Raw genomic sequence first — 14,584 nt, forward strand, 5'->3', positions numbered from 1 at the left:
TTGGCCATGGCAATACAAATTGACAACTTGTGTTGCTGAAGCTCCTGGCTTGGCCTAGAAACTCCTCACAGCTCTATGACCACCTCTTCATTGCCATCTTCAGGGCCACATGGCTGGGGGAGGGTGGGTTGAATGAATGTGCAGTAATCTCATTTAGGAAACAGCGTCTGATTCCCAACACAGACCCTCTTCTTTCTGTCCTCAGCTCTGGTTCTCTCCAAAGGCCCAGGCCAAGGGTTCCAGTCCAGGTGCATGAATTAGCCAAGAAATAGTGAATAGACCTCATAGGGAGTACTTAGACTCAGAATGAACCCATGGCTAACAAGGCAAGCTTAGGGTTAGAAAAAGGGTATGTGGGTTTTCTTTTCTTTTTCTTTTTTTTTAAGCTGTATTGGAGAAGGGAGGAAGAGGATCATAGGATTATAGACTAATAGAGATGGAAGGAATTTTATAAGTCATCTAGTCTCACTTCCTTGGGGTGGCATCTGTCATTGATCTCCTTGGAGTATATGCCCAGAGGTAGGATCAAAACATTTACACAAGGGAATTTTGAGAAAGAGAAAGGACAGAGGGAAGAAAGGGAGGGAGGAGAGGGGGGGGGAGGGAGGTAAAGAGAGAGAGAGAGAGAGAGAGAGAGAGAGAGAGAGAGAGAGAAACAGAGACAGAGAGCTGTTGAATACCAGTAGGGACATCAGGAAAGGCCTCCACAGCAGGTAACTAAGATGTACCTTGAAGGAAAAGAAGGATGAATTAATTCCTCCTTCCCTATTTCCCTAACTAAAAAGTAAATTGGGGCAGCTAGGTAATGCAGTGGATAAAGCACCAGTCCTGGATTCAGGAGGACCTGAGTTCAAATCCAACCTCAGACACTTGACACTAGCTGTGTGACCCTGGGCAAGTCACTTAACCCTCACTGCCCTGCCAAAAAATAAATAAAAATAAATAAATTGAATGCTAAAAGTAAAGGAAAACAGCTGATTGTGACCTGGAGGAGAATTTAAGACAACTAGTCCATGTCTTGTCTTGTCTGCAGACAAGGCAAACGAGGACTGGGAAGGTGGAAAGATTTACCCAAGGTCCCACAGACTGGAAGGAGCAAGGCCAGGATTCTCTGCTTCCAGGGTGTCTCCCAGTGAGAACAGCCCAAGCCCAGGAAAGGCATTCCAGAGGAGCTCTGATGGTGAAGCTCTTCAGGGCACGGTCTGTGGACCAAGAGAAGAGAAAGGATAGATAGCCAGTGTGTTCTTAGTCCTTCAGCTTGAGTGTCCTCCTGGCCATGGCCATCTTCCCTGGGAAGTGCTTGGGGAGGTCACATCCTGCCAGGCAACCAGCATCCAAACCCAGGAGCTCCTGACATACATCTCAGGACCATCATTCATTCACCCCATGCTAAGGGAAAGAAACTCAAAGCAGAAGAGGCAGGTGGGGCCTTCAAGTCCCATCTGAGGCTCACCTAGATGAGCGATGCTCAGGATGTGGTGGGTAAACCGCCTCCACAGCTGGTCAGCCTGGGGCAGGGAGCAGATATCCTTTCCCCGACTGGAAGTCTGAGGAAAGGGGCAGCTAGGTGGTACAGTGGATAGAGCACCAGCCCTGGAGTCAGGAGGACCTGAGTTCAAATCTGGCCTCAGACACTTGACACTTACTAGCTGTGTGACCCTGGGCAAGTCACTTAACCCCCATTGCCTCACTGAAAAAAAAGGAAGTCTGAGGAAGAGTCTGAGGAGTCCTAGTATATTTAATAGATAGGAAGAAAACTGGCAAACCTCCAGGGCTTAAGATAAGGGTAAGGTACAATTTGTCCCTTCTCGGGGTACAAGACTAGGGGGAATGCCCCCTGACTGGCTCCAAGGCAAGGGTAGGACACTGGGAACAATGAGGGGAAGTTCCTGTTTACGTACATCGCTATCTGCCCCATAGTCTATAAGTGAGGGACTCTCCCCCCAGCCTGATAACAAGAGTACAGAGAAGATGGAGCTGCCACTGAAGGGAAGCCTGCTTTTGCTTCTGTTCTCAGGACTTGGCTTCATTGATACCCAGGAGCCTCCCACCTGCCCAGGTAGATATCTGCTCCTCATGCTCCCTCTTCCCCCTACCCTCCAGGACAGGGAAAGCCTGCCTGCTTCCTCATCAGACTGCTATCAGTGAAAGATGGTGGCTACAGGTGCATACAGGAGGAGGTGGGAGAAAAGGAGGAGCAAAGACCTCTGGGAGGACAGAACACTGGAGCTGGTCTTTTGGAGGATCAGGAGGCCTTCTCCTGAGAATCCGAAGGAGCCTCACAGGTCATTTAATTCAATGCCTCCTTCCCCCAATGATTTCAGAGAGAAGGAAATTGAGGCCCAGTGAAAGCAAGTGATTTGCTGAAGGTCACATGGCAAGTAAACTGAAGAGCTGGGACTAGGACCCCCATGTCCTGACTCAGTCCAAGGCCCATTCCATCACCACATGATCATTGGCAGATAGAAGGAAGGAAAGGGAACAGCACAGGAAAGGTGCCTGGGAATCTCCAGCTTATCAATGCTCTGCTTTTAAAGAGTCTGAGGGTGTTCTGCACCCAATGCATGCCCATCAATCGATTTGTCATTGTTGTTGAGTCATTTTCAGTCATGTCTGACTCTTCGTGACCCCATTTGGGGTTTTCTCGGCAAAGATACTGGAGTGGTTTGCCATTTTCTTCTCCAGCTCACTTTACAGATGAGGAAACTGAGGCAAGTAGGGGTTAAGTGACTTGCCCAGGGTCACACAGCTAGTTAATGTCTAAGGCAGCATTTGAACTCCTATCTTTCTGACTCCAGGCCTGTCACTCTATCTACGGCGCCACCTAGCTGCCCCTCGTAAGTAGTGGAGCTCAGATATAAAGCAGCTCTTAGGACCAAGTCTAGACCCAGGACTCTCTCCACTAGGGCACACTGCCTCAGCAGAGTGTCCCAGGAAAGGGGGACAAGACACACAAAAGCATAGAAGGCAGCAGAGGAACAGGGACAAGTGGTCCGGTTGGGTTGAAGCAGATGATATGTGAAGGGAGGCTGGAGGATATAGGCTTGGGAAAGAAACCAGGTAGAGGGCCTTGAATGATGAATGAAGCAGCTTTACCTTGGTGGTTCCTACTGAAGGACCTACTGTGTGGCAGGTACTGCTGGGGATACAAAGACTCAAATAACATGGTCTTTGCCCTCGTGGAGAATATGTTTCACTGAGGGATACAATGAATACAAAGTAATCTCAGAGCCAGCCAATGTTTTTTCAAGAGGGGATGGGACCGGGTAAGATCTGGTTGCAAAGAATGATTTGGCAACCTGCCCAGATACAAATATTATCTTGTTTGATCCTCACAACAACCCTGGGTGGTAAGTACTATTATTGGCCCCATTTTACAGATGAGAAAACTGAGGCAGAGGGGAAATGACTTGCCCAGGGGCTCATGGCTAATTGTATCTGAGACCAGATTTGAAATCCAGTCTTCCTGGCTCTAGATTCTACACTCTATGCTCTGTGACACCTAACTGTCAACACCTAGGTGCCAGCAACTGACCGGTCTCCATTCCCTTCCCCACCTGACCATGATCCCATTGTCTTTCCTTCTATAGAACCCAAAGTTCTGGATACTAGCAAAATGATTGTTCTGCAGGGCTGCCCAGGCCCCACAGGGGCGGCTGGAAACCCTGGGGAGAAGGGGGCACCAGGCCCTAGAGGTGAGAAAAGAAAAAGGGGGAGGTGAGGGTTGGGGCTCTCCCTCTGTCCTGAGACAGAAGGGTGAAAAGCTAGGTGGTCCTGAGAGGTGCCAGGCTCATGGATGCCGTCTTCGTTCCCTTGTTTCAGGACCGCCGGGGCCGCCAGGGAAATCTGGACCCAAGGGGGAGGCTGGTGAGTGAGTCCCCTCTCCATGTCAGCTCCCCAGCCTTTCTGCTCTGGATTCACATAGGCTTGCCCTTCTCTGGTTTTCAGTGGGCACCCTCGGGTGCTAGAGAGGCAGCCCGGAGCAGGGGACCTCCTAGGGCCTCATGGCCCTCCTTAAATAGCAACCCTCCCTTTCCTTAGAATGGTAGCTGATGTTTGCACAGCCAGTGTTAGGGTCCAGCAAGGCTGTTCCCTAGCCATTATCTCACCTGGTCCTTAAAACAGGCCTGCCAGTTAGTCACTACAGGGATTAAGCTCATTTTGCATGTGATACAACTAAGTTTCAGAGAAGCAAAAAGACTGGTCCCTGGTCCCACAGGTGGTAAGCATCAGAAGCAGGCCTTAAACCTCATTCTTCCCAGAATCGGAAGCCAATTCCAATACTCTTTCCACTTCATCGAGAAAAATGCTCTCATTTTGCAGATGAGGAAATTCAGAATCAGAGACTGTAGTAAGCATCAGAAGTGGGATTTGAAACCAGCTCTCCTTGACTCCAGACCTAGGGCTTTCTTGCCCTCCCCCTCCCCTGCTCCAGTACTTGGTTCTTCTCCCCAACAGAAGTTGAATTTCCTAGAGTGGGGGATTTTAGGGAGAGGGACAAGGTCTGGGTGGACCCTCCTACTTTCCTTCCCCAAACCTCTCAACTTTTCTGGGGTCCCTGGGAGCCCTCCTCCACTGATCAAGCTGCCCTAGACTCACAGACTTCCCCCCCAATCCTGACCATTACCTGGGGACAATGACCAATCGCATGGCCACTGAGGTAACATATGGCTTGTTCCCCTGGTGCCAGGAGATGCTGTGGACCTGTTGAGGCAGTGCCAGGCAGGTGAGGAGATCAATGGAGGAAAAGAAAGGTTGATCCCCGAGGGCCCTTGGGATCCACAACTACTGGGGGGGTGGGGGTGGAGGCAACCATGCCAAGTCTAGGCTGGTGCCTTTTCCTTGGAACTTCTAAAAACTCCATCTGTTCTGAAATCTCTCCTCCTCTGAGGTCCAAGACCCTCTGCACTGAGGGGTGGTAAATTGAGGCAAAGTTTGGGGACCCAGGACTCTTGAACTCAGCCCTTGTTCTAATGCCAGTGATTGGAAGGAGGCCAAGAAGGGCACTTTTTAAGAGTATTGGGACTGTAATCCCTGGACAGGGTTGCACCAAGGGTTCTGTTGTGAGGTGGAAATCAGAGGCCCCTGGTGGGATTGGATTGCTTCCCCTGTAATCTTGGTTGCATTAATTTTGTTTGTGCAAAAACTTTTAAATTTTAATAATCAAAATTATCTATTTTACATTTAGTTTTACTCTCTATATCTTCTTTGGTCCTAAATTCTTGCTCTGCTCCTGGTGGGACTGGAAGGGGTCTGTTAGGAAAGGGAGGTGCTGAAGCAGGTTGCTGGGATCCCTAAGGAAAAGGAATTGGGGGAGGGGTTAGTGGGGGCTAGCTAGGGAGGGGCTGCTGGGAGCCCCAAGGAAAGGATGAAGGATCCAAAGGGAGAGGGGCAGTGCTAGGAAAGGGAGCTAGAAGGGGCCCCACAGCCCTGGTCCCTCTGACTTTGCCAGGCCCCCAGGACTGCCGGGAGCTGCAGAGCCGAGGAGCCTCTCTGAGTGGCTGGTACCAGCTGTGCCTCCCCAGTGGCAGGGTGCTGCCTGTCTTCTGTGAGATGACCTCTGCTGAGGGGGGCTGGCTGGTGAGTGGGGCTGGGGTGAGGCAGGGCCAAGGCCTGGGCCTGCACCTCTCTGACTTGGCCTCAAGAGGGAGCTAGAGCCCTATAGAATGGGGCTAAGCCTTGTTTAGGTTCTGCCTGGCGCTGGGTGAGGGAAATCTCAGACCCCCATCCTGCCCTAAAGAAGCTGGCGGTCTAGTTGGAGACACAAGACACGGATGCGTAAAAAATGGATAGGAAACACTCCCAAACAATGGGAATTCCATGGAAGAAGATAGATATCTGTGGGCTGAAGTAATGGGAGGTGGAGGGGGCTGCCTGGAGGAGCCAGGACCCAAGTAAGCCCCTGAAGAATGAAGGAGGGAGACTTTCACTAGATGGAGAGGATGAAAAAGAATCAATTACTAAGTCAATTGACAAGCATTGATTAAGTGCTTACTGTATCAGGCACAGGGCAGCTAGGTGGCCCAGTGGACAGAGTGCTTGGGCCTAAAGTCAGGAAGACCTGAGTTCAAATCCAACCTCAGACACTTCCTAGCTGTGTGACCCTGGGCAAGTCACTTAACCCTGTTTGCCTCAGTTTCCTCATCTGTAAAATGAGATGGAGAAGGAAATGGCAAATCAGTCCAGGATCTTTGCCAAGAAACCCCCAAATGGGGTCACGGAGAGTCAGACACGACTGAAATGGCTGAACAAGAACAACAACATTGCCAGGCACTGTGATAGGCTCTGGAAATGGAAAACCCAAAGGAGACATCCCTATCCATGCAGTCAGTCCCTTATGGGTATGAGGTTGTAGGCAAGTCACTTAGAGCTGGAAGGGTCCACTTAGATGAGACAAAGGTAGGAAGCTAAGGGCCCCCCAGAAGCACCAAGAGCTGTTCTCTCTTGTCTCTCTTTTTTTTTTTTTTGCACGCAATGAGGGTTAAGTGATTTGTCCAGGGTCATACAGCTAGTATGTGTCAAGTGTCTGAGGCTGGATTTGAACTCAGGTCCTCCTGAATCTAGGGCCGGTGCTTTATCCACTGCACCACCTAGCTGCCCTACTGTTCTCTCTTGTCTTGCCCACCCTTCCTTGACCCCTGATCACACTTTGAGATCTGATATCCATCGGGATCTTCTGTGATAAATGTTTTTTTTGGGGGGGGGTTGTTTTTTTTTTTAATGGCAATGGGGGTTAAGTGACTTGCCCAGGGTCACACAGCTAGTAAGTGTCAAGTGTCTGAGGCCGGATTTGAACTCAGGTACTCCTGAATCCAGGGCCGGTGCTTTAACCACTGCGCCATCTAGCTGCCCCCTGTGATAAACGTTTACTGAAATTTTCAACCAAATTTCTCTCATGGGATGGGTAGGATTTGTGTCAGATATTCAACCAATTCAACAGACTGCAGCCCTGAAGTCTGTCTTTCCTCCCCATCTCCTTTTTGAAGAAGTAAGGAATGGGTCCCTTGGAGGTCATGGAGGGAGGAGCTGAGTCCTCAGCCCCTTGCCCCTGGGTCCCTCACCAGGTGTTCCAGAGACGTCAGGATGGCTCCGTGGATTTCTACCGACCCTGGACATCCTACAAAGCTGGCTTTGGAAGCCAGGAGTCAGAGTTTTGGCTTGGAAATGAAAACCTATATCAGCTTACCCGTGAAGGTAACTTCTCAGTCCATGGGCAGAGGGGGCTTGGGGAAGCACTCCAGTCCCTCCCTTCTGTGCCTTGGCCACTCCAAAAGTCACTTCTTGGAAATTTGCTTCTTTTTCTCAGAATATTAACAAATATTTATTAATTTCAACTGTATGCAGGGAACTCCAATAGGGGGTGGGGGTGGAGAGAGGAGGTGATGAGAAGCAACTGTGATGTGAGGACAGATAAGATGAGAGCAAAGAGGCAGAATACCAAAGATTTCCATATGGAAAGTACCTTAGCAGAACCAGTGCTTTTTGCCCTAGATGAAAAAAGTTCTCCTTTGCTCTGGTTCTTGGTCCAGTCCCCTCATTTTACAGATGAGGAAACTGAAGCCCAGAAGATGTGACTTGCTCAGACTCACATAGATCATAAGAACTGGGATTTGAACCTGATCCTAGACAGAACGTTCTTTCCACTATACGATGCAACCAGGCCAAATGCGGTAGGGAATGTGCATGAGAAGAACACTTTGACTACATCTAGGGTAGAAGCAGGAAAGAGATAATGGAGAAGCTGGTATTTGAGCTGGGAGAGACCTTACCACACAGAAATCACAGGATCCTGTAACTAGACCTGGAAAGCTCCTCAGAGGACAATTGGCCCAGCTCTCTCCTTTTATAGATTGAGAAAACTGAGGCCCATGGAGGGAAAGTGACTTGCATAAGATGTCTCAGGTAGTAAGCAGTAGAACCTTTGACTCTAAATTCAGCAAATATCTCACCATTCCCCATTAATGAAAAATGGCAATTCATTCCAGGCACTTAAGCACAGAGGCAGCAGGAAGCAGAACAAATAGTCATTAATGATTCCTCAGGAGGTTGTCCATTGGAGAACCCCAGGGATCTGTGCTTGACTTTGGGCTGGAAGTCAGATTCAGGATCCAAAGAGATTGTAACAAACTAGAGTATTGGGCTGATCTGAATAAGATGCAATTCAAAAAAGATAAATGTAAAGTCTTACACTTGGGTGCAAAAAATCAATTTTACCATTACCAAGGTTAGAAGTGTTTTAGGGATGAGATCCAGGGGGTTCATTGGACTGCAGAAAGCTGATGAAACCTTGGGCCCCAGTAAAATGGACAAAACTTCCAGAAAAATTGAGGTAATTGTCCCTCTGTATTCTGCCTCAGTAAGCCCAGGAACTGAACAAGGGCAAAGAAGAGTCTTCAGGGGTGGGTAACTAGGACAGAGGAAGGCTGTGAATCTATATCATTTGAGAATTAGTTGAAGGAAGTGAGAATGTTTAGCCTGAAGAAGAGAAGACCCACTATTTGAAGGTCTGGCAAGTGGAAGGACTTGTTTATCAGAACTCGAAAGTTGCAGAGGGACAACTTTTAGGCTTGATGTCAGGGAAAATCTTGCTAATAATTAGAGATGTCCTTAAGTCAAATGAGTTGCCTTCAGAAATAGTGGGTTCCCGGGGGTAGCTAGATGGCGCAGTGGATAGAGCACCGGCCTTGGAGTCAGGAGTACCTGAGTTCAAATCTGGCCTCAGCCATTTAACACTTGCTAGCTGTGTGACCCTGGGAAAGTCACTTAACCCCAATTGCCTCACTAAAAAAAAAAAAGAAAGAAAGAAATAGTGGGTTCCCCATCTCTGGAGGGTCTTTAAAAGGATGTCTGATGACCATTTGTTGGGGATGTTGTGGTGGGGTTCGGGTACAGGTTGGACTAGCTATCCTCTGAAGTCCCAACCCCCCAAATTTTGTGATTCAGTGAGGTTCAATGTTAAGGAACAAGCCCCGAGTTGATTATAGCATGAAGGGGAAGAGGATGAGGCAAAGCAGATAGGATCTAAGCTGTGAAAAGCCTTAGATCGGTAGTTTATACTCTACTTGGGGAGTCACTGATGATTTTTGAAGAGAAGAGTAACTGGGCAGCAGACTGAAAGATGGTTTGAAGAGGAAAGAGGCTGGAAAAAGGGAAATCAGAGGTTAGGGTGATATTTCAGGAGGAAGATGATTGTGGTACTAGCAGCCCTGCTATGGCAGGAATGTGAAAATGGGCTGGGGAAAGTGTAACCATCTATTTCCCCCCAAACCCTAACTAGCTTAGAAAACATAGGGCCTAAACCTAAAGTGCTGGTATTCGAGGGCGTGCCTTTTCATCCTCTTCAGGTGTGATCACTCCCATAGATCATGTCTGGCCCCAACTATTTTTGCTGGGGGTGAAGGAATTCTAATTTATACCTCTGCCTTCTCCCCACCCTGAAGGGCCCAAGGAACTTCGAGTGGAGCTGCAAGACTTCAATGGTACCCGAACCTTTGCCCACTACCAGGGCTTCAGGATCCTGAGTGAAGCTGATAAATACCAGCTGATCCTTGACAAGTTTTTGGAGGGCACTGCGGGTAGGTTGGCAGGGGGAGCAGGAACTTGGGCCTCTGGGAGGAGGAAACAGGAAAGGCTGTTCAGAGATATGAGGGCTACTGGGGAAGGACTGAAAAAAGGAAGTGAGCAGGGTGGGAGGGGTGTCTCCTTCCTTGGAGCCTGGGGCCCAGACCCTTCCAAAGTCACTCTTGGCAGAACCTTCTCATCTAGTTATGACGGATCAGAAGATGGTTAAACAGAAAGGGTTCCAAGAGCCTGATGACTTGGCACGTGATGGCAGGAGAGGCTAAACTCATTGATCTTGAAGTCCCTTAGAATAATTCAGAAGAGCTGGAAGAGACCTTTGATAGCAGGCAGTATGACATGATGGGAAGAACTCTGATTTGGAAGCAAAGGCCCTCGGTTTGAATTCTGACTCTGATACTTATGATGGCATTTCGCCTCAATGGGCCTCAGTTTCCTGATCTGTAAAATGGAATTGACCTCTGAGGTCTCGACATGCTCTGAATCCTAGGGTCATCTTGGTCAAACCCCATGTCTTCCACATACAGAACATGACACCAAGATTGGAGAAATCACTTCCTTGAGATCACAGAGCAAATTAGCATCAGAACCAGGATTAGAACCTAGTTTTCCTGACTCCCAGCCCATTATACCACGCTACCTCTCTTTATGTACCTGTGATTGGCTAGAAGGGGCGGGGGTGGCCTGGGAACAGAGAATGTATGAGAAGTAAGGGAGGCAGGCTGGAGAGTGAGCTCTCTTTCTTCTTTGCTCCCTCCAGGGGATTCCTTGACTTATCATAGTGGAAAGCCCTTCTCCACCCTTGATGCTGATAGCGACATCTTCAATGGGAACTGTGCGGTCATTGTGCAAGGGGCCTGGTGGTATGGAGACTGCTATAAATCCAACCTCAATGGACGCTATGCAAGCACTGAGAGTGGGGCATACACGTATGGCATTGACTGGGCCACTGGGCTGGGAGTGGGCCGTCCCTACCGTCGAACAGTAATGATGCTCCGTTAGGCAAAAGGCGGGTCCCACAGCATCCAATGTGACCTTAGGCAAGCCATTTCCCCTCTGCAGCTCTCTCAAGGTCCCTCTAATGCTGACAATTTGTGTTCTAAAGTCCCTCCTTATTCTGATGTTCTGTATTCCTAGGGTGCTAACATCTCTAACAGTTTATGTTCTAACAGTCTGTTATAAAGTCTCAGCTCTAAATTAATTAACAAGCATTTATTAATCACTTATTATGTGCCAGGCAATGGAGATATAAGTACAAGCAAAAAGCCTGGGACCCAGGGGACAGCTAGGTGGCACAGTGGATAAAGCACCGGTCCTGGATTCAGGAGAACCTGAGTTCAAATCCGGCCTCAGACACTTGACTCTTACTAGCTGTGTGACTGTGGGCAAGTCACTTAACCTTCACTGCCCCACCAAAAAAAAAAAAAGCCTGGGACATCAAGGGACTTATAGTTTAATGGAAGAAGATATTATATAAAGGAAACTGAGAATGTCAGATGGGGTAGTGCATGGGGAGAGCCATTTCCACACTTGGACATGATGGGAAAGTCCAGAGAATGAAGTCTGGTTGGGTCCTTGCTCAAAATGGAGGTTCTGAGAAGCACTCAGCAATGGGAGAAAGGGGCCACCCTTCTAGAACATGTTATGTTCTCAGTCCCTTACCAGTTCTAACATTCTATGTTAAGGTTCTTTCTGACTCTAACATTCTGTTTTCTAAGTTCTAATGTTATCTGAGTCTCAGTTTCTGTTCCCTGGTATTTCTGGCTCTTTTCAGACCTTCTATCTCCCTAGATCCAGGACCGAACTCAACTCTGGCCCCTAGATAGTTGTACCAACTGCAATACCTTCTGATAAAAAAATAAAATCCTTGTTAAACCTTCCTGGCCTCTCACAGATGCTAGCACTCAAAAGAATCATCTCCTCCCTTTGGTGCCTATCCCTCTTGTCTCATTCCCCGCCTCCCAAACATGCTCTGAAACAGAGCTTCTCATCTGGAGCCTGTGAAAATAGAGACAGACAAATGTGTCATTTCAGTTGTGTCTGACTCTCCATGACCCCATTTGGGGTTTTCTTGGCAGAAATACTGGAGTGTTTTGTCATTTCCTTCTCCAGCTCATTTTACAGAGAAGGAAACTGAGGCAAACAGGGTTAAGTGACTTGCCCAGGGTCACATAGCTACAAAATGTCTGAGGCCAGATTTGAACTCAGGAAAATGAGTCTTCCTGACTTCAGGCCCAGGACTCTGTGGATATCTATCAATATTTACATTAGACATTAAAAACATTTTAGTATCATTATGAAAATAGTTTTGACTTTGTGGACCTCCCAGAAGTCCCTGGACCATACTTTGTGAATCTCTGTTAGAGCTAAGAAGGGAGGAATAAAAGGATTGCAATAGCAAGAACTCAGTTGAGATTTGGAAACATAAATTTGCAGGGGACCTAAACAGTATACTTGTATGACTTCACTGGAAGCTAGGGAGCACCATAGTGCACAGAGTGCCAGGTTGGAAGTCAGGAAGACTTATCTTTCTGAGTTCAAATCTGACCTCTGATATTCTAGCTGTATGATCCTGGGCAAGTCACTTCATCCTGTTTGCCTCAGTTTCCTCATCTGTAAAATGAGTTAGAGAAGGAAAGGACAAACCAGTCCAATATCTTTGCTAAGAAAACCCCAAATGGGGTCATGAAGAATGAGACATGATTGAAAATGACTGAACAACAACAAATGACTTCACTGAGGTTCAGCAGTCCTGGAGTAGAAGCAGATGATTTGGATGGCGATCCAGCGTTTGGCATCTGGAAAGGGACATACAACGATATAACAAAGGGAAAGAGATCTGAAGGGAGTGTGACTTGGTTAACTCAGGACTTGGTTAACTATGGAATAAAACTGGGGGTAGAAGCAAATGAGGCCAGCCCAGGACCGGGAAAGCAAGGAGGGTGGGGTGACTAGACACTATAATGAGGATGAATAATAGGGTTAGGAGGGGTGAGGCATATCGAGGGATGGCAGATTAGAAGGTGGTGGTCAGAAAGAGGAGTTGGATTTATGGATTGTGGAGGTGGGGGACGCTGGGAAACCCAGACATCCAGGGCATGATCATGTCTGTGTATGGCCAAGATGGAGTGGGAGGCACAGGGTGGGCAAGTTGAGGATGATGAAACTGGAAGAAAAAACATGTGTATTCAAGTCTCCTAGTAAAAGAGCAGGCAATTGGGTGGAGAAGACGACTATGGGCCCTGCAGGTACTAAACTCCTTGAGGGGAAATTGACCGCGGGAGCTGAGAGATGACTAACTACCCTGCCCCTCCCCCCCTGCTCCAGGATCTAAATAGGGCAACACAGATGGTGGGTGACCCTTGAAGGAGAAGTTGGTGCTGAGTGACGGGGGAGAGGGGAAGGTTTGGAAATAGCAGTGAGAACAGAGCATTTCTGCACTCCCTGGTAGAGTGGGGGTGGGGTGGGCAGTGGGGGAGGGGAAGGGAACCGAGTGATGAGAGAAGGTGCTGGAGAAGAAAGCCAAGGATGCAGCATCTTTTGGGGGGGATGGGGTGGGGGAGGCAGGGTTTCTGTGACTACCAGATAGAAATAGAAGAAATCGATAGGAAAACATGATGGAACGTGTCTCCCAACTCTTGATCACAGCACCGCATGTGGTAGGTCCGAGTGTTTGTTGAATAAATAAATACTTGTCTTCCATCTCCTCCCTCCTTCTCCCCCAGCAGACAACCTCCCCAACTCTCCTCCCAGACATCTATTTTCTTAGGGAGGAAGGGAGAGGAAGCTGGCAACCACAGGCCAGGGTTGGCTTCTGACTTGTGCAAATATTCCTCCAGAGGGTGGGGAGATCAGTCCTGGCCAGGGGGTGGGCAAAGCCCCACCAAGCATCTACTTTGGAGACTCAGGAGGCGGAAGAACGAGATGGGCAGGGCCACCCCCAGCCACCAATATGGGGCGGAGCTATCCTTGGCTAATTCTCCAGTCCCGATGGCACAAGAGCAGGGTAGGGGCTGGTTTTTCAGGGATGCCTGGGAACAGGGACACGCCTGTCTTATTCAAAGTACACCACCCCACACACACTCGCCGGTCTGCTTGTGCAAACACATTTATCCTTGTACGTGAAAGGATATGTGTATCTGTGTCTGCAAATGAAACATCCTTGAACACACACACACACCATTAGGGGCAGTGAGGTACCTCCCGAAAAAAAAACAAAAACAAAAACCCTGAATCTGAGTCAGCGGATCTAGGTTCAAATTCCAACGCTGGCACTTAGTCTCTGCCTAATCTTAGGTCCCTCACGCTCACAATTTTACCGCTGAGAATAAGTGACTTGTCTACAAATCAGCACATAGTAGGTGCTTAATACGGGTTTATTGACTAATCTTATTAATAGTTAGCGTTTATTTAACCCTTTAAGGCTTGCAGAGCACTTTCCATATGTAATCTCCTTTGATAATCACAGCACTTCGAGGTAAAATGTTATTCTCACTATTTTACAGATAAGGAAACTGAGGCTACAAGAGATTAAGTGACTTGGCCAGGGTCAAAAAGCTAAGTGGTGCAATGGATAAAGTGCTGGACCTGGAGTCAGAAAGACATGAGTTCAAATCCATACACTAACCTTGGGCAAGTCATTTAACTTCAGTTTCCTTACCTGTAAAATGGGGGTAAACAGCACCTTCCTCACAGGGTAGTTGTGAGGATCAATTGAGATAATAATTGTAAAGTGCGCTAGATACACGTTAGCCATCATTACTGTCAGAGGCAAGATCTGAATTCAGGTCTTCGCGCCGCTACCGCTCACAGCTAGCCAGCGTCCACCATGGCTGGGACTCAGAATCCCCGAGAGAGGTCCGGCCTGACCGCGGAAGACACTGAAGACCAGAGAGGGGAACTGACTCGGCCTTGGAGATCGAACTAGGAAATGCACAAGCTGGCGCTCGGACTCGCCCCTTCCGTGGCACCGCCCTCTCTTCGCCCGCATGCAGGCCGGCACATG

General features: G+C 48.4%; 1 protein-coding gene across 3 annotated transcripts; it reads left to right on the plus strand.

The window, feature by feature from the left end:
* Positions 1 to 1,969: 1,969 nt before the first annotated feature.
* FCN3 (ficolin 3) lies at positions 1,970 to 11,458 on the plus strand. Of its 3 annotated transcripts, XM_043995776.1 has the most exons (8): positions 1,970 to 2,059; positions 3,591 to 3,695; positions 3,823 to 3,867; positions 4,691 to 4,726; positions 5,453 to 5,580; positions 7,065 to 7,194; positions 9,441 to 9,575; positions 10,340 to 11,458. In XM_043995776.1, exons 1-8 carry the CDS (start codon positions 1,972 to 1,974, stop codon positions 10,579 to 10,581), a joined length of 909 nt encoding a protein of 302 aa, XP_043851711.1. In that variant the 5' UTR covers positions 1,970 to 1,971; the 3' UTR covers positions 10,582 to 11,458. The 3 variants fall into 3 exon arrangements, with proteins under 3 accessions (XP_043851711.1, XP_043851712.1, XP_043851713.1); XM_043995777.1 differs by lacking the exon at positions 4,691 to 4,726; XM_043995778.1 differs by lacking the exon at positions 3,591 to 3,695 and having other exon boundaries at positions 1,971 to 2,059.
* The last annotated feature ends 3,126 nt before the right edge of the window (positions 11,459 to 14,584 follow it).

The sequence above is a fragment of the Dromiciops gliroides genome, chromosome 3, assembly GCF_019393635.1.
Source record: "Dromiciops gliroides isolate mDroGli1 chromosome 3, mDroGli1.pri, whole genome shotgun sequence".
Taxonomy (NCBI): Eukaryota; Metazoa; Chordata; class Mammalia; order Microbiotheria; family Microbiotheriidae; genus Dromiciops; species Dromiciops gliroides.

Excerpts from the sequence above, each read along its gene's own strand:
- FCN3 (XM_043995776.1), top strand. The coding sequence starts at position 1,972 with ATGGAGCTGCCACTGAAGGGAAGCCTGCTTTTGCTTCTGTTCTCAGGA. Across the intron at positions 5,581-7,064 it reads CTGCTGAGGGGGGCTGGCTG|GTGTTCCAGAGACGTCAGGA; the intron begins GTGAGTGGGGCT and ends GTCCCTCACCAG. Across the intron at positions 7,195-9,440 it reads ATATCAGCTTACCCGTGAAG|GGCCCAAGGAACTTCGAGTG; the intron begins GTAACTTCTCAG and ends CCCACCCTGAAG.